Below are 22,585 nucleotides of genomic sequence, written 5' to 3'. Positions count from 1 at the left end.
ATTGTCTTGATTGGATGAGAGTGTAAGAACTGCACAGTATGTGAGACTACCAGCGTCACATAGCTCCACGAAAGAGAACTACTAGGACTATCGGCTTCAGTTAACAGTGAAATTTGTAGCATAAATGTCCTATACCATGGGAAAACTTCTTATGTTATCTTTTCTCTGTGATATTACCAACTTGTAGTAATATAGCCTAAAGTGGGCACTAAAGGTGCCCACTAAAGACATTCTGTAGCTGACACTAGTCCGTGTGTATCAGCCTGCAATATAAACACGATACGGTACTGTAATAATGTAAAAACTAAACAGCACAACGTGCCTCTTAATTCGATTTGACTAGAATTAAAGGTACTCGCAGATGTGAAGCACCCTCTTCGAAGCCTTTCGCTTATGACACAACTTGTGTGACGAGCATGTGTGTTCACACTTGTTGAACACACTCGATAGTGGCCACCCTTATAACATCAGAACATAAACCGCAGTTATTACAACGTTTACTACAGTGAGCCGTAAAGCCAGTTACACTCACATCGGTTTTTGGACGTTCAATTTTTTGCCGTCCTTATGAATTCTACCAGATTAACGGAATTAGACAAACATCATCTGTTTGACATCATCTATTAAATATAATAGAATTTATAGGTAAGGCAAAAATCGTACGTCCAAAAATTGATGTGTGTTTAACTGGCTGAAGTCCTTTTCTATTATTAAGCCATAGAATTATTGTTACAAGTTACTTCCTTCAAGATGGTCTATAGTGAAGTCCACGTTATAATGGTAGTGGAGAAAGATAGGAGAACAACGTTGCCGATCCTCACTGTCTTGTCAATGCCTTCTTGACGGTAGCTGATACAGGTTTATTAAATATTAATTGTTCAATCTCGTTTAAAATAATCAATTATATTTTATTAAGCGCGGAATTATATTTTGAATAATTTCATAATTAAGGTGAAATATTTTGATAATTATTTATTCTACATTGTTAAAATCCAATCTGGCAACAGAGCAAAGCGAGAAAGAGATAGCGCTATCTGCTTTGTTGAATGATGGACAAGGATAGCAATACCATTGCCAATCAAACACTGCCATTATAACGTGGACCTCACTATAGTGGTCTGAGATGTTACAACCTTCAGTTTGGTAGCACTGCCTGGTTTTTTGTTCGAATTACGTCATACCACTAATGGAGAAAAACTTGTGGAACGGATAAGGTACCTCCAAGCTGGATTGTGTTGAATGTAATGCATATCAATTATTGTTTGGTCTGAACCAACCGCTCCACCATTTAATTACTAGCATTACCTTCAACACTCTTAAGCTTGAAGCTAATGTACCTTTGCCGCTTCACTATATTTTTATTTGTATCCAAATAGCGAGCGACTAGTTTCGGCTCTCACACCAGTAAAGCCAGTTTACATACACATCGATTTTTGTATGTTCGATTTTTTGCAGGCCTTATGAATTCTATCTGATTAATCGGAACTTGACAAACATCAACTTCTGAACTACACAAAAAGTGAAACATCATTTTTGTTTAATCGAATAGAACTTATAAGGACGGCAAAATATCGTACGTCCAATAATTGATGTGCGTGTAACTAGCCTAACAGCTCAGATTGAGACGTTATATCCAGGACAGGTTTCTTGTCATTTTATTAAATAGGACCAATTTATTAAAATGAGTTACTATATTAATCAGTTACAATTAGGACCAAGCCACACAAAGCTGTTAAGGCTGTGCAAAGGCTAAAAATAAACTTTTTACTCGTGATATTTTTCATAGTTTTTTGATACAGTATGTATATCATCAAGCTATCAAAATGAAAGAGTTTTCTCAAGAAAACATTTTTTTCTGATTATTACTTTTTGAGATTTGAGCGCCCAAAGTTGAAATTTTTGGGACAGAACATTTCAAATTCAATACGATATGAATCCATGAGATTTGTAGGATGGATTCTTCATGATATTGTTGATCTAGTAAAACAAAGATATTCTGAAAATATCAATTTTTGGAAAAGTTATTTAATTTACCAAAAATAACTTAACTGAAAGTTATTTTTAGTAAATTGAATAACTATCTTAAAAATTGATATCTTCAGCAAATTTTTATTTTACTAGATAAACAATACCATGATGAATCTATCCTCTAAATCTCATGGATTTATATCGTACCGAATTTGAAATGTTCTGTCCCAAAAATTTAAACTTTAGGCGCTCATATCTCAAAAAATAATGATCAGAAAAAAAATGTTTTCCTGAGAAAACTCGAATGCTTGATGATATACAAATTGAAAAACTGAGAAAAATATCACGAGTAGAAAGTTTATTTTTAGCCTTTGCACGGCCTTAAGAATTAGTGATCACTAGATTTATCCGGTGATGAAGATTTTCAAGCTTACTAGCTTTATAGTATATTTTCAAGGTTTAAGAAAAGCATTTTTCGATGCTTTGGAGCTCTGCTTGGCATTTATAACGCGCACAAATGTCAGGGTAGTGATATGTGGACACTAATTACATCTTGAAGTCATCTTCTCGAGTGAGCAGTCCTTTACAAGTCTTCTACCGCGTTTTGGGCTTTAAATCGGTAGAAGGTTGCCCACAAGAGCTGTGCCCTGTCTAGAGACAGTGATAACTATCCAGGTACTCTGAAAGTGCTTCTTGAGTAACCTAGCCTACCATTTAATTTTTACTCTCCTTGCCCTATTACCATAGGAAAGGAAAGTAATGCTTTCCAAAAAAATAAGTTTTCCTAATTTCAAAATTTCTATACGTTTCAAGGTCTCCTGAGTCCAAAAAAGTGGTTTTTGTGTATTGGTCTGTATGTCTCTGTACACGATATTTCATCTCCCAATTAACGGAATGACTTGAAATTTGGAACTTAAAAGTTTCTTACACTATAAGGATCCGACACGAAAAATTCGATCAAATGCAATTCAAGATGGTGGCTAAAATGGCGAAAGTGTTGTCAAAAACAGGGGTTTTCACGATTTTCTCGAAAACGGCTCCAACGATTTGCATCAAATTTATACCTAAAATAGTGATTGATAAGCTCTATCAACTGCCACAATTCCCATGTCTAAAAATTTCAGGAGCTCTGCCCCAGATGCATAGATTTTAGATTCTTAATTATTAGGTTTTAGATACAATTTAAACAAAAATATTCAAGTGGAAAAGATTGAGCATGAAAATCTCTACAATTTTATGTTCAGTAACATTTTTACCTAAAATTGAAAATAAGCTCGAAATTCGAGAAAATGTAATTATTCAGTATTGCAAACTGTTGATTCTATTAAATTATTCACTAGGAATAGATAGCAGACTTCATGTTTCTCCAGCGTTATTGTCCTGTCACCAGCTGGCTCAGATCTTTGAATAGTAGACTTTGATTCGTGTGAACACTAGCGTCAGGTGATCAATTTTCATAATGGCAAGGAAAGTTGTGTGAGTGCGCCACACCAGATTTTTCAAGTAGGCTACAACAAAATCTATTCAGTAAAAGGCTAGTCATGGATTAATTAAGAATTAATTATTAAAAAACAGAAAAGAATGATTCAAAAAAGTTTTTGACACAAATTGACATCAATACAATAGTTTTCAAAACTGTTCTTCCTACAGTAATAGTCACTTTGAACTGTCAGCATTAATTGAATGGCAAGCATTGATGCTATTCTATCAGGAATACTGACAGTTTGAAGTGTCACCATAGTTCATCAAAACTTGTAATTACAGGTGACAGTAAAACTGCTCTTATCTACTGAGTCAGCTGTCTGACGATTATCAACATTTCACACAATTTTACTTGCTTTCTGCTTCAAAAGAACCTTCAGTAGACTATTACATGTATAATAAGACCTACTTCAAGTGTCAGAATTAGATGAATAGGAAAGAATTGATTCTATCTGTAAGGTATTCTGACTGTTTGAGGTGAACCTCAATACCTACTTCTGTTCATTTCTGTTAAAGTGAAACAAAATGAAAACAAACTAACCGTAGACAACATTTTTGTTTTGGTGAGTGCCCATGAGAGTTGCTGTTTTTAAATAAAATGAAGAAAACTGCCCCAATTCACCATGAAGCCGAATCTTCAACAAACTTTATTTCAGGATCAGTTGCAGGAATTATGGAAAACTGTTTTTTCTATCCATTGGACACTGTCAAGGTAAACATTTTTCTTTGAATATATTTTTAAAATAAATAATTATGGGTAGAGAACATAATGTTTCACAAAATTCTGCTTTGAAAATGTTATATGTGATTTAAAGTCGTCTAAATTTTAAAATTTATTATAGTGAGTCATTCTGTTGAATCATGGTTTTTTTATTCATTAAATTCAACTAAATTGTTTTTTATGAATGAATTCCTCTCCTGTGGATTCATCATCTATGCTCTTGAGGGCATTTCAAGGAACGACAATGTTTTACAAAATTCTGCTTTGAAAATGTTATTAGTGATTTTTAAGTCATCTTAATTTTAAAATTTATTATAGTGAGTGATTCTGTTGAATCATGGTTTTTAATTTATTAAATTCAACTCATTTTTTATGAATGAATTTCTTTCCTATGCTCTTGAGGGCATTTCAAGGAACGAGACATAGAAACATAAAAATAATAATATTTATTCATTAATACAACACAAATCACTAGGCGAGAGCAACAGGCCTAGCCCAAAACTGTTCTACTTCCAAATTTATTAAACCTATATATTTTATTTATTAAAAGTATCATCAATGATTAAAATCATTAATATTTTTAATATGCTTTATAAACTTCAGATTTTGATTATAAACAATACATTTGCAGTGATTATTTTATTTGCCATAATTTTAAAAATAGTTTTTTTAGGGTTTTCTAATAAAACAAAATTGTAGGTCTATTTATTATTTTTATTCAACTATCAAATCTAACTAGGCGTCAAATCGTAGAAATACAATCTGAGAAACCTAATCAAGTGTCCTATTGTGCCTGGCGTGTAGCGACTACTGCCATAGAGAAACAATAATAGCATAAGAAGATATCCCATGGTATAGGACGTTTATGTCGCAACTTTTACTGTTATCTCAAGCCGATTACTGTCGATTTTTACTGTTTTAACCAGGTAAGAGTGTATGAACGGCACAATATGAGAGACTACCAGCGTCATAAAGCTTCACAGGAAAAAACTACGTGGACTATCAGCTTGAGATAACAGTAAAAGTTGCGACATAAACGCCCTATACCATGGGATATCTACTTATGCTATTGTTTCTCTATGCTACTGCCAAGATAGCTTTTAGCAAGGACTCAGAAGAGTTATCCTTTCATTGCTTTTAAAATTTTCAGTAAACTGCCTGAGTGGGTCAAGGATTGTAGAAGTGATAGACTATTTCGAGCAGATTTGAAATATTTCTTGGTAGAGCATCCATTTTATAGCCTGAGTGAATTTCTTGATAGTGAGATGACATCTTGAAACTTTCCTGTGACATGTTTTATAAACCCTTGACACAGTCTATCCAGCAGCGCTGTTCAATGACTTAGAATCAAACTAAACTGTCTATTATTACTGTTTTGTTGGGATGAGGGTGTAAAAAAGGCACATTATGAGAGACTTCATCACCGGATAAATCTAGTGATCACTAATTCTTAAGGCTGTGCAAAGGCTGAAAATAAACTTTCTACTCGTGATATTTTTCAATTTTTTTCGATTCGTATACCATCAAGCTATCAAAATGAAAAGTTTTCTCAAGAAAACATTTTTTTCTGATCATCACTTTTTGAGATATGAGCGCCTAAAGTTTACATATTTGGGACAGAACATTTCAAATTTGGTAAGAGATAAACCCATGGGATTCAGAGGATGGAATCTTCATAAAATTGTTGATCTAGTAAAACAAAAATATTCTGAAAATATCAATTTTTAAGATAGTTATTCAATTTACTAAAAATAACTAAGAGTTATATTTTTGGTAAATTGAATAACTGTTATAAAAATTGATATTTTCAAAAAAAAATTGTTTTACTATATCAAAAATAGGCTACCATGAAGAATCCATCCTCCAAATCTCATGAATTTTTATCTTACCGAATTTGAAATGTTCTGTTCCAAAAATACAAACTTCAGGCGCTCATATCTCAAAAAGTAATGATCGGGAAAAAAATGTTTACCTAAGAAAACTTTTTCATTTTGATAGCTTGATGATAAAATATCACGAGCAGAAAGTTTATTTTTAGCCTTTGCACAGCCTTAACAGTGAAATTTGGAACATGAACGCCCTATACCATGGGAGATATCTCCTCATGCTATTTTCCTCTATGCTATAACTTTGTAGCTAATTTGTCGGTAGGTTTATCTCATTTTATATTTGTATAATCTGATATTTTATAATGTTTCCCAGACAAGGATGCAGATCCTGTCCCCCAATTCGTCAGAGACGTACAACAGCATTGGTCGCTCGCTGTACCAGCTGGTGAAGGAGGGGGGTCTGAGGGCTCCCTATCGCGGAGTCGGCATAATGCTGATTGGCTGCGGCCCGGCGCACGGCTCCTACTTCTGGACGTACGAGTTTCTCAAAACGCACGCCATGAAACGCTCTGATGGACAGTTTGTTTATGGTGAGAGACAATAACTGAGAGTTACGGTCCAATAATTATTTATTTTTATGTTTGTTGTGTGAAACCACAAATTTTGAGTAGTGCTCAAGTGGCATGAACATGAATAAATCATTTTTAGAATAATATGTATTAATAATAATTAGCTTTGTTTCACAAACGATATAAATCATTGAAATTATATTCCAAAACTATATTATTGAATGTTAAAACATTACAGAATTAAAATATTAAAGAATATTAAAAAATGAATTATACATGACCACTATTCATTGTATTGTAATTTTTTTTCAACACATTACCTGTATAGTAATTTCATATAATTGGAAATTGATGAGACATTGCATTCATTCAAATGCTAATCGATAAAAATAATAATATTATTAAACGAAAATTCAAAGTTAGATGCTGTAAACCACGGGAGAGCTACTGTACCTGCTCTCGTCGAATTTCCATCTAGTTGTTAACCCTGCTGTCAATATTTGCAATAGCAGAAGTCTTCATTGTTGTTTACATCCAACTTTGGATTCTCGTTTAATAATAATTCATATTATTGTTGTATAATGCGTTAAATGTGGAATGAAATTATTCAATATTATTTATTTCGCTTAAAAAATACATGTATTACATTAGGCCATGTCATAAATTACCTCAGTATTATCTCAAATGAGTACTATCTCATTTGATCAAATTTTTCATAAACCTAGAAGATGTTTATTAAATTTGCAACTTGTTTACATTTTGCAGGAATTTGCGGAGCTGTTGCAACTCTTGTCCATGACTCGATTATGGTACCATGTGACAGTAAGTACCTAATCAATAACTATATTAAAAAAGTTATTAAAATTCATAAATAGAATAACGCTCTGTATCAACTTGGTGATATTCCAATTCTTCACAAAAAACTGAGGCTGAATCAATTTATTTCAAATTGATTGATCCAAAACACCTAAAAGATCAAAATGAAAAATAAATTAATTAGTCCCCAACGAAGAATGAGTTGAAATTGAGTAAGAGTAGAAGTTAATTATAATGTGTCACCTCAATGCACATAAATAATCTCACTTCATGAAAAAATTCTATATGGAGTTTAAGAACTTATCTAACAATTTTTTCATTATGTACTCTGTATGTATTATATATTATTTTGGGTTGAAGAAATGAGACGGGGCCGCCGAAAACAATGGATGGACAGGTAGAAGTTCTAGTGACCCTTCAGTGGTCGCCTATTGTTAATGAGTTTCGACATTTTCGTGGTCTATTGTTAAGGATTCCACTCCGAGGAATATATTGGTGGACCAGTGTGATTACTTGAAGGCACTTTCAACTGTAAACCAGTGGTAGGATACAGTGATTGGATAAACACACACATTACTTTCGATAATAAGTACAAATTTAGTCAAACGTACGTGGTGTGTAAGTAAAGCCCACATCGAGTTTTGGGCGTACATTTGTTTGCCGTCCTTATAAATTCTATTATACTGAATGGGACTTGACATACACATAATACACGTATACATATGTTTGTCAAGTTGTGTTCAATTCAGTCTAATAGAATTTTAAAGGACGCCAAAAAATCGATTGTGAGCAAGTTGAGTTTCATCAAATGAATCATTGGGAATAATAAAATAATATAAAAAGTACTTGATCACTGATTCACATTCAATAACTAACAAGTAACAGATGTAAGTAAGGTGCAAAGTAATAGATAAGTTGGTGCTACCAGCTAGAATTGCCTTCAAGAAAGCACACGGGGCCACTAATGGACACTAAAAGGGTAATAAAGCGGAATCAGAGCACAATGAAGTATGCTAGTCTAGATTTAGAGGATGCACCTTAATTTTGGAACAATAGCCCAGTGCACAGGTAGTGCGGCCCCATCTCCTTTCTTTTACCCATTATTTTCACAAAGTGTATTATTCTGTATAGAGTCTGTGTATATAGTCGGTGCAGATTGAGGTCCACGTTATAATGACAGTATTTGATCATCATTGCCTTGTCTATCATTCAACAAAGCAGATAGCGCTATCCTATTGTAGCACCTGAACATTGCCAGATCGTTTTCTAACAATGTAGAAATATAACTAATAACCAAAAGATTTATTCCTTATTATGAAAACTAATTCATTGAAAATATATTTTATTGACGAATAAAATATGATTGATTATTACTTTAAAAAGAATGAACAATTAATACATGAGATAGACTGGTATCAGCTATCCTCTATAGAAGGCAGTCGCAAGGCAGAGAATCGCCAACTCTGTTCTATTTTTTCCACTTCCATTATAACGTGGACCTCACGAAAATATAATTCTAAACTAGAATACTGTTTATCATTTTTGTATTTGTTTGTCAAGGCAGAATAAAACTCATTTTCATTTTTCATTTTATTTTCTACTAGCCGGTAACTCGTGCTTCACAAAAGTTTAATTAAAAACACGACAAACTGAAAACTTGAAGAATTTAAAATAGGCCTGACAGAATCCAAGGGCAGGGCAGTGGACTGTGGATGATAGTTGGTATGAATACCTACAAATAAATCTTTGAATTCTGTACATAAAAATACTGATAGCTTGAAGTGTGGTAGGTACGCCAATAAAAGACTAAATGAATCAACAATATAAGATTTAATAATAATAAGATGATAATAGTAGGCAGATGGCCACATACAAAAACAATTGTATCAAGTATTTTGAGATCAATAAATTAATAGTAGGCAGATGGCCACATACAAAGGCAATTGTAAGTAGGTTAAGTCTTTGAATCCTTAAATAATAATAGGCAGATGGCCACATACAAAAACAATTGTCAAACCTTGGGAAAATTACAACATGTGAAATAATGTAGAGAACTACAACATTTAAAAGAATTAGGTCAATGACATTAATGACCATTGAGGTCTGACAATAACTGCAAAGGTATTAATGATATTAAATTATTAATGATATTGCAATAAATGCAAAGGTATTAATGATATTAAATTATTAATGATATTGGTATTAATGATATTGCAATAAATGCAAAGGTATTAATAATGATACCTGAAATGAATATAATTGAGGGCAATAATGAAAGCTATTACTAAGGTACAATAATAATGATTAAAAAATGACAATAAGCTGTAAAAAATGCTCAGCAAATAACATACATAAAAAATATATGTGGCATAGGCCTTCAGTGATTTTAATGTCAAGATAGACTTCGACCAAACAATTAATAGGCGTTACTGGCCTTAAAATATCACTTAAGAGCTAAGGGTAGCTAATAAATACAATGAAGATTATCCAGGTAAATATAGGCGACATGGGCCTTCAATGAATTGAATGTCAAGACAGACATCAATTAGAACGAGTAATAGGCGACAGTGGCCTTCAACGAATCACTTGTAAAGCCAAGGGTAGCTGTCAAATCCAATGAATAAATAGTTGCTACTATTGAATACAATTATATAGGCGTCAGTGGCCTCAATGAGTTGAATGTCAAGATAGACATTAATAAAACAATAAGTAGGCGTCAGTGGCCTCAAAAAAAATCACTTGTGAAGTCAAGGGTAACTGTCAAATCCAATAAATAAATAGGCGTCGATGGCCTTAGTGAATTGCATGTCAAGATAGACATTAATCAAATAATAAGTAGGCGTCAGTGGCCTCAATGAGTTGAATGTCAAGATAGACATTAATAAAATAATAAGTAGGCGTCAGTGGCCTCAAAAAAATCACTTGTGAAGTCAAGGGTAACTGTAAAATACAAAGATTAAATAGGCGTCGGTAGCCTTAGTGAATTGCATGTCAAGATAGACATTAATAAAACAATAATGATGTATACGTAAATGAAAATTGAAAAGAACGATTTACATAACCTGAATAAAATTTTGAAGAGGAGATGCGGCCAGGCAGACAGGCAACGACTCCGCAATACCAACAGGAACAGGACATCAGCAAGCGATGAAGTGATTAGGCCATGCGATGACAAGCATGGAAACGTCCATTACAGCAGGCGAATCCCCCAATGGAAAAGTAGGCTGGAGCGAGTAGAATTCCAAATGAATAATCCGATCTTCAAATTGTGGAATTTTTGGATTGATTTCCAAACAGTAGAGATGATGCACTTGAAAATTTGAGGTTCACGAGGTGAAGCCAATTGTAGAAAAAATGGCAACTGAAGCTTACATGAGGTTGCAATTTTTAGACAAGTTTATCCAATTTTAACAGAGTAACTGAGTGAAAAACTCGATGAATAATTGAATCACACTGAAGAATAGAACAAACGAATTGATTTGAAGAATAATTCACACTTTAAAAAGGTTTTGTAAGTCCGATGAATTCAGATGAAAGGTTTAGACCGAGCGCAGAAAGAACACACTCGACTATCTCCATTGAACGACAAACAGCAAAAGCAAAGACGCTAGTAAGAAAAGGGGGAAAGCGGAAATGTAGCCACGTACGAAAACGTTTGGAAACGTATGTTGAAAAAGTGGCAATATCAAAAAGGTAAGGTGCCAAAAGACAAGATTAAATTCTAAAAAATCGAATAGCACAAATATTAAAATAGCAACGGCAAACAATCCGACGAAAAAATACGAATAGAAGTATAGAAAACCAGCTGATGGAGCAGTGGCAAAAAACCGCGATTGAGACGTCACTGAACAGCGCAGACGCACAAAAGACACAGCGCGCAGACAGACAGACATGATGACGACATGATGTCTACGTAATAGCGGAACGAAAAACAAGTGGAACCGTTCCAAAGATGCTTTGTCAGATTTTACATAAACTGGGCCCCTTGTGTCATACGGGGGTATGGCACAATAAGAAAAAGTAAGAAATATGTAAAATCTGGCAAGGCAATTGGAAATTGAAAACTGGGCCCCTTGTGAGAACCAGGGGAAAAGAACAATGAAACCTGAAAATACAACATGAACCAAGAGCAAGGGGATTAACTAGAATCCTCATCAATGGGAAGAGGTGCTAAACTCGAAATAGCTCTCTTAAAGGTGCCAGAGGGAGTGAGAACAGTGACAACTCGAACCTTGTCGTCCTTACCGGGATGAACTTCAGTAATGCGCGCCAGCTTCCAAGTGGACTGCGCGGAACCAGGATCCTTCAAGATGACAACTGTACCGACCTTCAAATTTTCACAACTGTTCAACCATTTGCCTTTTTTCTGAAGAGTGGTTGAGGAATGGGTCTTTTTTCTGAAGAGTGGTGGAGAAAAAGTACAAGATTTGGGGCCGCCTACACGAATGGGAATAGGACCGGCGTAATCCGAACCACAATTGTAAAAGGGAACATTGGCCTGAACGCGGGCCGCTGGTAAACTACCCATGATTTGCTCAGAGCAAAGAGCCGAAAAGCGAAAACACAATATGCAATGCCGCAATACACTTTTGATGGTGCGACGGGTGGAGGGAAACCAAAATCGTTGTCTTACACTGGCCATGGTGGCCTGCACCCCAGCATGACTTATACGACGATGGTGAGCAACAATCAATGCACGAGTGAATTTATGATTGCTAGGCAACAAAATTTGATGTTTGTAATCAAAGGAAGCATTTGCATTTTGCAAACGTCCACCAACTCTGAGCAGAGAATCTGAATGAACAAATGGTGACAAGGCTTTAATAGAACTATTAGGCAATAGCTCCTGATTTTGACGCAATGCTTTAAGTTCGGCAGAGAAAGCTTCTTCTTGAATAGATTTGAAGATACAATTTTCAGCTTCTGAAATTTCAGAGATAGTTAATTGACCAAAACGCGGAGTGACTGAATTTTGTTTCCTACAATTATGAATGAACCGTAGAACATATGCTGTTGTACGAACGATTTTATGATAGGTGGAGCAGCTATTAATTATGCCTGAGATAACATCATTATGAGAAGAGGTGGTAGCTAATACCTGAACTGATTGAGAATTGATTTCCTGAACTGATACCTGAACTGATTTCTCTAACTGATGAGAGACATCATTTGAAGTTAGGACATTCGATGTGACCCTACGGGGAGCGGCCACAGGTGAAGCGGGGAGGCACGAACGAGGTGCTGCAATAGGACGAATAGCTTTACAAGAACCAAATATGACCCAACCTAGACTGGTTTTCTGAAGAATGGGAGCATTTTGAGCCAGATATAATTTACCAGGCTGAAGTATCGATGCAAATATGCCAGCACCAAGTAACAAATCTACAGGTTTAGATTGATCAAACAATGGATCCGCTAATTTGAGTTCAACGGGAATTGAAATTTTGGAAAGATCGATGTTCACCCTAGGAACATTAGATGATATGCTATCAACTACAATACAATTTTCTTCAACCGACCACGAACGATCAGATGAAGACAAGCAAACCGAATGAGAAATAGATGATTTGGTCTTATTCTCACCTACACTATGAATCAAAGTGTCAGAATACAAGGCAGCAAGTGACAATTTTTCAGCCAACCTAGTTGACATCAAATTACAATCAGAGCAAGAGTCTAAAAGCGCGGTTGCTTTAATAAATTCCCCACTAGAAGATTGAACCAAAACTTCAGCAGTAGGTAACAAGGCGACAGTTGATTGCTGTTGCAAACACAGTGACGAAGTAGAGCTCATCGTGACATGAGAGTTCTTCTGAGGCTGTTCAGCATGAGAAACAGCTTGCTTAGTTGTTTCCGCATTCTGAACCATGACGGAATTCAAAACAGCATTCTTACCCTTGGAGGGAGCAAAAGATTGAGAATGAATAAGATTTGAAGTTACCTTATCCTTAGAAGTAGGCTGAGTGTCCCGTGATTGAGGATACGACCTGTGAAGAACAGTGTGGTGACTCTTGCCACAAAGTGTACACGATTTGTCCGAACAAACATGATTGGGTGCGAAAGGCTTGAGGCAATTATAACATAACCTTTTGTCACGGACAGCATTCCAACGATCAGTAACCTGTAACTTCAATAATTCATTACAACGATTTGGAAAATGACCAACAGAATTACAAAAACTACAAGGTGACATAGAAGAGGTAGTAATCTGCATCCTAGCTTGAATATTTGATTGACTTTGATTGAACTTCGGCTTGCTATAAGCACCAACCGAGTTGGATGTACTTTGCTGTACATTTCCTTGATGATGGTTAGCTGAGCTTGAAGCAACAGCTTCCATGATTTTGCATTGTGATTCCAAAAAATTCCAGAATTTATCAATGGTGGGAATGTCGTGTATACCAACACTCTTTTCCCATTCTCGAACAGTAGCAGTATCCAACTGCAACAACATTTTGTGCATATACAACAAGTCCTTGATTTGGACTCCAAGTTGAAGCGCTTCGAGCGCGGTGATGTGGGACTTGCAAAAGTCAATGAATGCCCGTAATGATTGCGGACAGTTACGCTTTATGGTAGGCGGAGATTCAATTGCCGTGACATGCCTGGCAGCAATTAATCTCTTGTTGTCATACCTCTCCTTAAGAGGTTCCATGCAAGCTGAAAACCATTTTCGTCAGCTTCAATGTGTTCCACTCTAGCAAGAGCTTCACCACTGAGTGATTGACGAAGATAGAAAAATTTCAATGAATCATTAATGTTATCTTGATTACCAATAATGTTAGTAAAAGCACTTGAGAATGCCATTTTGAAAGCTCCCCATTGAAGCGTGGAAGCGGTATCTGAGGCAACTGAAAATTTGCCAAAGGTGCGTTTTGAGATGTTGGCCGCTGGGAAGCACCAGCAGTGGCCTCATTGTTGCGTTGTCTGCTTTCAAAGGCAGTTAATGCAGCGTTTGCCTTAGAGGTAATGGAGATAAACTTATTGAGTATCTCAAAATGAGTTGAAGTGTCCTGCACTTGCAACTCTGAATTCGATAATTGTTGATGTATCTTATCATACTTAATTCTAAGTGAACCTAGTTCGTTTTTTACAGTCAATAGTTGATAATAAGTGGCTTCAGTGTCCACAACATAATCGTTATAGCTGGTTATGAACCAATCTATTTCCTGGTGCAAATTGTCTCTTGTATTGAAAAGAGCAGAAGGCTCAGGAAGTGAATCTTCCTCACGATCAGACATGCTTAAAAATTAACAGAAAAACCTGAGTGAATGACAAGTAGGCACTGTAGCAATGCGATTGCTGCGCCAATAAGCAACCTTGGGCGCTGGTCCAGTAAGCAGAGAGGCACGCCTGTGGGTTTGAGGCAAGTTGTATCAAGCTTGCTGTGCGGCGAGTCAAGTAGCGAGCTCGCAAGGCGGTGTGGTATGCCGTGTGTTGTTTTCTCAATGCGCAATAGCCGTCTGTGACCAGTTCAGTGCGGTTCAGTCTCTCAGGGTACAAGATAGTTGATAGCTGGTGCATACACGTCGCAGCGTGCTTTGAGTTGCAGCCAGTACTGAAAATTTGAAACAAGTGTGTGAATGCTTAATATTAAACAATATAAACATACAAAGGTACAATGAAATAAAATATACACTAGAGTGGGACCTAATCATTGGCGTCAAGCTAGACTATTAGGCACACGGTCACTGAAACCCCAAGGTTCAATGGACCAAGAAATGGGTAATAAAAATTAACAATTATCCTAAGTGAAGACTGGCTCAAAAATGAACAGCTTGGAGGACCAATTTTTATGACAGAATCCAAGGGCAGGGCAGTGGACTGTGGATGATAGTTGGTATGAATACCTACAAATAAATCTTTGAATTCTGTACATAAAAATACTGATAGCTTGAAGTGTGGTAGGTACACCAATAAAAGACTAAATGAATCAACAATATAAGATTTAATAATAATAAGATGATAATAGTAGGCAGATGGCCACATACAAAAACAATTGTATCAAGTATTTTGAGATCAATAAATTAATAGTAGGCAGATGGCCACATACAAAGGCAATTGTAAGTAGGTTAAGTCTTTGAATCCTTAAATAATAATAGGCAGATGGCCACATACAAAAACAATTGTCAAACCTTGGGAAAATTACAACATGTGAAATAATGTAGAGAACTACAACATTTAAAAGAAATTAGGTCAATGACATTAATGACCATTGAGGTCTGACAATAACTGCAAAGGTATTAATGATATTAAATTATTAATGATATTGCAATAAATGCAAAGGTATTAATGATATTAATTATTAATGATATTGGTATTAATGATATTGCAATAAATGCAAAGGTATTAATAATGATACCTGAAATGAATATAATTGAGGGCAATAATGAAAGCTATTACTAAGGTACAATAATAATGATTAAAAAATGACAATAAGCTGTAAAAAATGCTCAGCAAATAACATACATAAAAAATATATGTGGCATAGGCCTTCAGTGATTTTAATGTCAAGATAGACTTCGACCAAACAATTAATAGGCGTTACTGGCCTTAAAATATCACTTAAGAGCTAAGGGTAGCTAATAAATACAATGAAGATTATCCAGGTAAATATAGGCGACATGGGCCTTCAATGAATTGAATGTCAAGACAGACATCAATTAGAACGAGTAATAGGCGACAGTGGCCTTCAACGAATCACTTGTAAAGCCAAGGGTAGCTGTCAAATCCAATGAATAAATAGTTGCTACTATTGAATACAATTATATAGGCGTCAGTGGCCTCAATGAGTTGAATGTCAAGATAGACATTAATAAAACAATAAGTAGGCGTCAGTGGCCTCAAAAAAAATCACTTGTGAAGTCAAGGGTAACTGTCAAATCCAATAAATAAATAGGCGTCGATGGCCTTAGTGAATTGCATGTCAAGATAGACATTAATCAAATAAGTAGGCGTCAGTGGCCTCAATGAGTTGAATGTCAAGATAGACATTAATAAAATAATAAGTAGGCGTCAGTGGCCTCAAAAAAATCACTTGTGAAGTCAAGGGTAACTGTAAAATACAAAGAATAAATAGGCGTCGGTAGCCTTAGTGAATTGCATGTCAAGATAGACATTAATAAAACAATAATGATGTATACGTAAATGAAAATTGAAAAGAACGATTTACATAACCTGAATAAAATTTTGAAGAGGAGATGCGGCCAGGCAGACAGGCAACGACTCCGCAATACCAACAGGAACAGGACATCAGCAAGCGATGAAGTGATTAGGCCATGTGATGACAAGCATGGAAACGTCCATTACAGCAGGCGAATCCCCCAATGGAAAAGTAGGCTGGAGCGAGTAGAATTCCAAACGAATAATCCAATCTTCAAATTGTGGAATTTTTGGATTGATTTCCAAACAGTAGAGATGATGCACTTGAAAATTTGAGGTTCACGAGGTGAAGCCAATTGTAGAAAAAATGGCAACTGAAGCTTACATGAGGTTGAATTTTTAGACAAAGTTTATCCAATTTTAACAGAGTAACTGAGTGAAAAACTCGATGAATAATTGAATCACACTGAAGAATAGAACAAACGAATTGATTTGAAGAATAATTCACACTTTAAAAAGGTTTTGTAAGTCCGATGAATTCAGATGAAAGGTTTAGACCGAGCGCAGAAAGAACACACTCGACTATCTCCATTGAACGACAAACAGCAAAAGCAAAGACGCTAGTAAGAAAAGGGGGAAAGCGGAAATGTAGCCACGTACGAAAACGTTTGGAAACGTATGTTGAAAAAGTGGCAAATATCAAAAAGGTAAGGTGCCAAAAGACAAGATTAAATTCTAAAAAATCGAATAGCACAAATATTAAAATAGCAACGGCAAACAATCCGACGAAAAAATACGAATAGAAGTATAGAAAACCAGCTGATGGAGCAGTGGCAAAAAACCGCGATTGAGACGTCACTGAACAGCGCAGACGCACAAAAGACACAGCGCGCAGACAGACAGACATGATGACGACATGATGTCTACGTAGTAGCGGAACGAAAAACAAGTGGAACCGTTCCAAAGATGCTTTGTCAGATTTTACAAGGCCTATAACCATCCTCGGTAAATTGAAAATCTACATTCAAATTTTCAAGTTAATCAGTTGAGTAGTTCAGACGTGATTATGCCTCATTCTTGTATCTCGTATCCCGTTCATGTATAAGACAATTCCTGTCTTTTTTCTTTAGGGTCTTTTTATTAGTAGCTGATAAAGCTGAAACATGTCGTGACGAAATAATTTAAAAGGGTAGACCTACTAAGATTTATATTTTCATTTTTAAGTCAATTCTTTTCTTCATTATATTATAGATTTTCGCTTGAAATTGAATTTATTTTATCGAATTGCAGCTATTAAACAACGTCGGCAAATGCAGAACAGCCGTTATCGCTCCAATTGGCATTGCATCACTAGTATGCTAAGGGAGGAAGGAGTGAGAGCGTTCTACCGATCTTACACTACTCAGATGACTATGAACGTGCCCTACCAGGTAAAACAAATAAAATTTATTCGCCAAAACTTACAAAACAAAGAGACAAAAAGCAACAATTTACAAATAAGGGCCGGTTTCCGAGCTCGGGATTTAGCTAAGTTCTAGACTTTAAACAGCTGGAGTCAGAAAATTGGCTTCCCGAAACGGGGCGTAGTCGCAGTCTACGTTTAAATTAAATTTCGAAAAACTAGAAAATAAAATAACATTTCAATGAGAAGATACAAAAAAGCATCTGTTGCGCATGGAAAGATACATTGGAGCTCCTTGTGTATCTTTTCGGATGCAACACGTTGCTTTTGAGAAGATACAATAGAGCAAATGTTGCTTATGGAAAGATACATTTTCAAAAAGGTTCGATGTTTTTGAATGGGTAGTAGTGTAGTCTAGTGGCCCTCCACCGATAGGCAAAGCTACAGGATCTGGACTATAATAATTTTAATTGGTGTGTAATCAGGCGATCCAGTTCACAGTGTACGAGCTGTGTAGCGCCGCTCTGGTGACGGCCTATAACAGCAACGAGTACAGCCTAATAAGTCACGTGGGCTCAGGGGCGCTCGCTGGCGGGGTGGCCGGTTTTGTAACTACGCCACTAGATGTCTGCAAAACGCTGCTCAATACTCAACATCATAAGGTGAGTCTCATTACCTAGGTACTATCTTCAGGACCAGACCACATGTATCCTAGGGTAACCGTCCACTGGAACCGTATTTAACCGATCCGTTCGGCCGTTGGATCGGACGAATTTTCCGGCTGTCAATTCGGCTGCATATGGTCGTCCATTGGAACCGTTTACGACAGTCTAGTTGCCAATTATTGAATTAACTACTATCATAGCCACCAAAATTTTTTATAAACAATGATGATTATATTGAGATTTTGAAAATTGAATAAACAAATATCCATTAAATTAGTTATTCATTACAATAATATCACCTTCAACAAATATCCACTAAATTAGTTATTCATTATTAAGCAATTTTTGTTCACAGATTCCTTTGAATATCACAACGGTGATACCTTTTGTCTCGCATATCCTACAATGGAACATGCTCTTGAACCAAACTTATCAAATTTTCATTATCCATAGTTACAACTTTATAAAACAAAAACAAACAAGAATGTGAAACAAATTTAGGTTAGGAACACATTGTTGTCTCAGCTTGACTAGTTAGTTCGGCCGGATAGAGCCGGAAAATCCCATTTAATCCGGATCAAAAAATTGATCGGCCGGAGACGGCCGTGCTCGGCCATATGAACCTGTTGCAATTGACGAGCATCTATTTCTTTCTTTGTTGGGGGATTGTTCGGTCGCGTTCGGTAGTTTTCGGCCGATGCTAGTTCGGAGGAAACGGTTCTAGTGGATGGCCCACCTTAAGGTCTATGTGTCTATGAACTCTAAGGGCCGGTTTCCGAGCTCGGGATTTAGCTAAGTTCTAGACTTTAAACAGCTGGAGTCAGAAAATTGGCTTTCCGAAACGGGGCGTAGTCTACGTTTAAATTAAATTTCGAAAAACTAGAAAATAAAATAAAAAGAAAATAGTGTAAAGATTCAGTTATTTAGAATTATTTAGGAAGGTTTCATTTCGTCAAGGAAAAACGTTTCCAAACATAGAAATGAGAAAATAAAGATTATCATAAAAACTGCGACTACGCCCCGTTTCAGAAAGACAATTTTCTGACTCCAGCTGTTTAAAGTCTAGAACTTAGCTAAATCCCGAGCTCGGAAACCGGCCCTATGACTTGTTCAATACAGTTGTGAGGCCTGATGATATAAGTACTATATTAAATGTATGTAAGTGCACGCGAGATTGTCTTTCGAATTTGTCGTTTATAGTGACAATCCTGTACAAGGGGTATAAGAATTTTTCAAGGTATCAGCATAACCAAAATGGGTCAAGATTAACACTGATGGCACTGTCATCTATTCTAATGTGTGGAAGAGTTTGACTGTTTGTATATTATCTTAACCTGTGTAAGAGCTAGAATAATACTTTGTGAAAATAATTAAAGACTTGAAAATTTTTTGAAGTGAACAACTACAAGACTTAACCTATTTCGAACTATGTGTAACCTTATCTAAATTTGCGAGAGGAATAGCACAAGGTTACCTTATTTTTTCTCTCCCTATCAGCTTGATGATCTTATTGTATGAATCATTAAATAATTAATAGAGTGGAAGTAATAGTTGTAATATTGTAAAGTAAAAAAAAACCTGAGAGACTCTCTATTGGCATAAAAACTTCTTGATTCTAATTAATAGATTCTTAAAATGTATGAATTTCAGGTTTTAAAAAAATCCAGGTTCCAAAACAAAATCAATCAAATCAAATCAAATAATTTTTTATTTTGCATCAAAACAAATTATAGTACAAGTTCCTTCTCTTGAGTATAATAACATACTGTAATTTAAAACTAAAAATATATACCGTATAATAAGAGAAAAGGAAAAAAACAAACATGATTTTCACAGAGCAAAATAAAATTACTACTAACAAAAAAGAACAAGTCTTTTGCCCGTTAGTAGGAGCTGACAACACTGCTAATTTTTATCAAAATGTACTTTCACACACGCAGACACACACACTCTCACACATGCATATGGGAATCAATTTGAGCTTTACCATACAATTCAATAATAAATAGTCACAACCAACAACTAATTCTTGATTAAACTATTCATTCCATGGTAATAAAACAAGGCTTAGATTGCTCAAGTATAGATGACATTATGAAGAGAAAAGCAAAAAATGATAAACACTAGCTTTAAAAATAACACACAGACTGTCAACAAGGAAAAATAAATTCCTCACTTAGAAGTAAGACATTAAAACAACAGTATCACAGTACAGACAAATCTGAAGATGTTGTGGATCACTGAAACTAGTTGTTATAATTTGTATTTTAAATCATTATTTTATTTATTTCAAAAAAGGGTACTATAATTCTATTTTATAATTTAAATAGATTTTGTTATGGAACAAATCTTAACATCAACAATTCACCTACTACCACGGAGTAAAGAACTACTTATTCCTTATTCCATGCTATAGGCCTACTACTCAATTTTTCACAAGTATGAGACATGAGAGATTATGAGAATGCTTCCCAAAAACTCACTGTTTTCTTGAAAGAGAGATTGATTGATTCTTTATTGATTCATACAATAAGTTGGCCCACTTCATAGAAATGATAGGGAGAGAAAAATAAGGTAACCTTGTGCTATTCTTCTCCCAAATTTAGATAAGGTTACACATATTCCGAAATAGGTTAAGTCTTGTAGTTGTTCATTTCACAACATTTTCAGTACCTACTTAAGTAGACTTTTAAATTTAGATGCTTCGAAACCAAACTTCAATCTGTAACTGTCTCTGATTCATGGTTTTATGAACTTACATAAAACTATTCAGTTTTCTCTGTTTTATGATTTATTTAAAGCTATTCCATATGAATATTCATTTATTTATTATTTTTTTGTCGACAGGACCGCGTGATTGGTTTGAGAAACAGCGTGAAAACAGTGTACCGAATAGCAGGACCACGTGGATTCTTCCAGGGTGCCACGGCTCGAACTACTTATATGATGGCTTCAGCTGCAATTTGCTGGGGAACCTATGAGAGTATGAAGTATCTACTCAGATAAACTATGATTAAACATGTAAAACCATAGATAAAAGATAGCATATGAAGATATCCCATGGTATTGGGCGTTTATGTTCCAAATTACACTGTTAACTCAAGCCGATAGTCATGGTATTTATTTTTTGTGAAGCTATGTGACGCTGGTAGTCTCTCATACTGTGCCGTTCTTACACTCTCACCCCAACAGACAACAGTGATAATAGGCAGTAGTTGACAGTAACAAAATAATAGGCTTGAAATTTGGAACATAAACTACCTATACTATGGAATATCTTCTTATGCTATCTTTTCTCTATGGTAGAACTGAATGGTATTGTGCCAAAAATACTTGTAAATATTCAAACATTGATTTTACTTATGTGAACCACGAATGTAAATGAAATATAGATGTTATTAAGTCAAAAATGCCATGTGAATATTTAAGAAATAAAGGTCCGGTTACACAATAGTCTGTTAAGTTCTCTGATGATTTAATCATCTCAGAACTAATAGCAGGCAAAAGTATTTTAAGTTTTAATCATCATTTAATTATGATTAAATGCCAATAGCAGAGAAGGCTTTTTCGAAAAAAGGCTTCTCTGATTGGCTCTCGGGCTCTCGTGGAATTTAATCACTATTAAAATTCAACTGGCTTTTGTGCAACCGGAACAAACATATTTTATAGAAAACACTGTGTTATGTGATTCATTTTCATAGTGAATTTAGATAAGTTTAAGAACTTCTCCTTAATACGAAGAATGCCTGATTTTTCATGTACTTAGGGCCAATCCACACAAAGCGTGGTGTTTTCAGTGGAATCGGCAGGGCAGGAAGCTCCCTGGTTGGGTGATTGGGTTGGCGTTCGGGAAACAGCTGATAATCAGCCAATGAGAGAGCTCCCTGCCCTGCCGACTCATTTGAAAACGCTTTGTGTGGTTTTTCCGTTATTGCTCGGCTAGAGATTCTCTTAAAACGTCAGGTATAAACAAATCCTTGTAAATAATATCTATGCTTCCCATACCATCAATGCTTAAAATGAATCTCGAA

The 22,585-nt window shown here is 35.4% G+C and overlaps 1 protein-coding gene across 1 annotated transcript; it reads left to right on the top strand.

Moving 5' to 3' along the window:
- The first annotated feature begins 3,775 nt into the window (after positions 1-3,775).
- On the top strand, positions 3,776-22,553 carry LOC111047275 (mitoferrin-1). The gene is made up of 6 exons (XM_039429847.1): positions 3,776-4,162; positions 6,374-6,590; positions 7,335-7,391; positions 17,778-17,917; positions 18,375-18,551; positions 21,402-22,553. Exons 1-6 carry the CDS (start codon positions 4,049-4,051, stop codon positions 21,558-21,560), a joined length of 864 nt encoding a protein of 287 aa, XP_039285781.1. The 5' UTR covers positions 3,776-4,048; the 3' UTR covers positions 21,561-22,553.
- Positions 22,554-22,585: the final 32 nt, after the last annotated feature.

The sequence above is a fragment of the Nilaparvata lugens genome, chromosome 5 (genome assembly GCF_014356525.2).
Source record: "Nilaparvata lugens isolate BPH chromosome 5, ASM1435652v1, whole genome shotgun sequence".
NCBI classification, from domain to species: domain Eukaryota; kingdom Metazoa; phylum Arthropoda; class Insecta; order Hemiptera; family Delphacidae; genus Nilaparvata; species Nilaparvata lugens.
The sequence above is the reverse complement of the archived record's forward strand: the minus strand, read 5'-3'. Positions and strand labels throughout refer to the sequence as shown.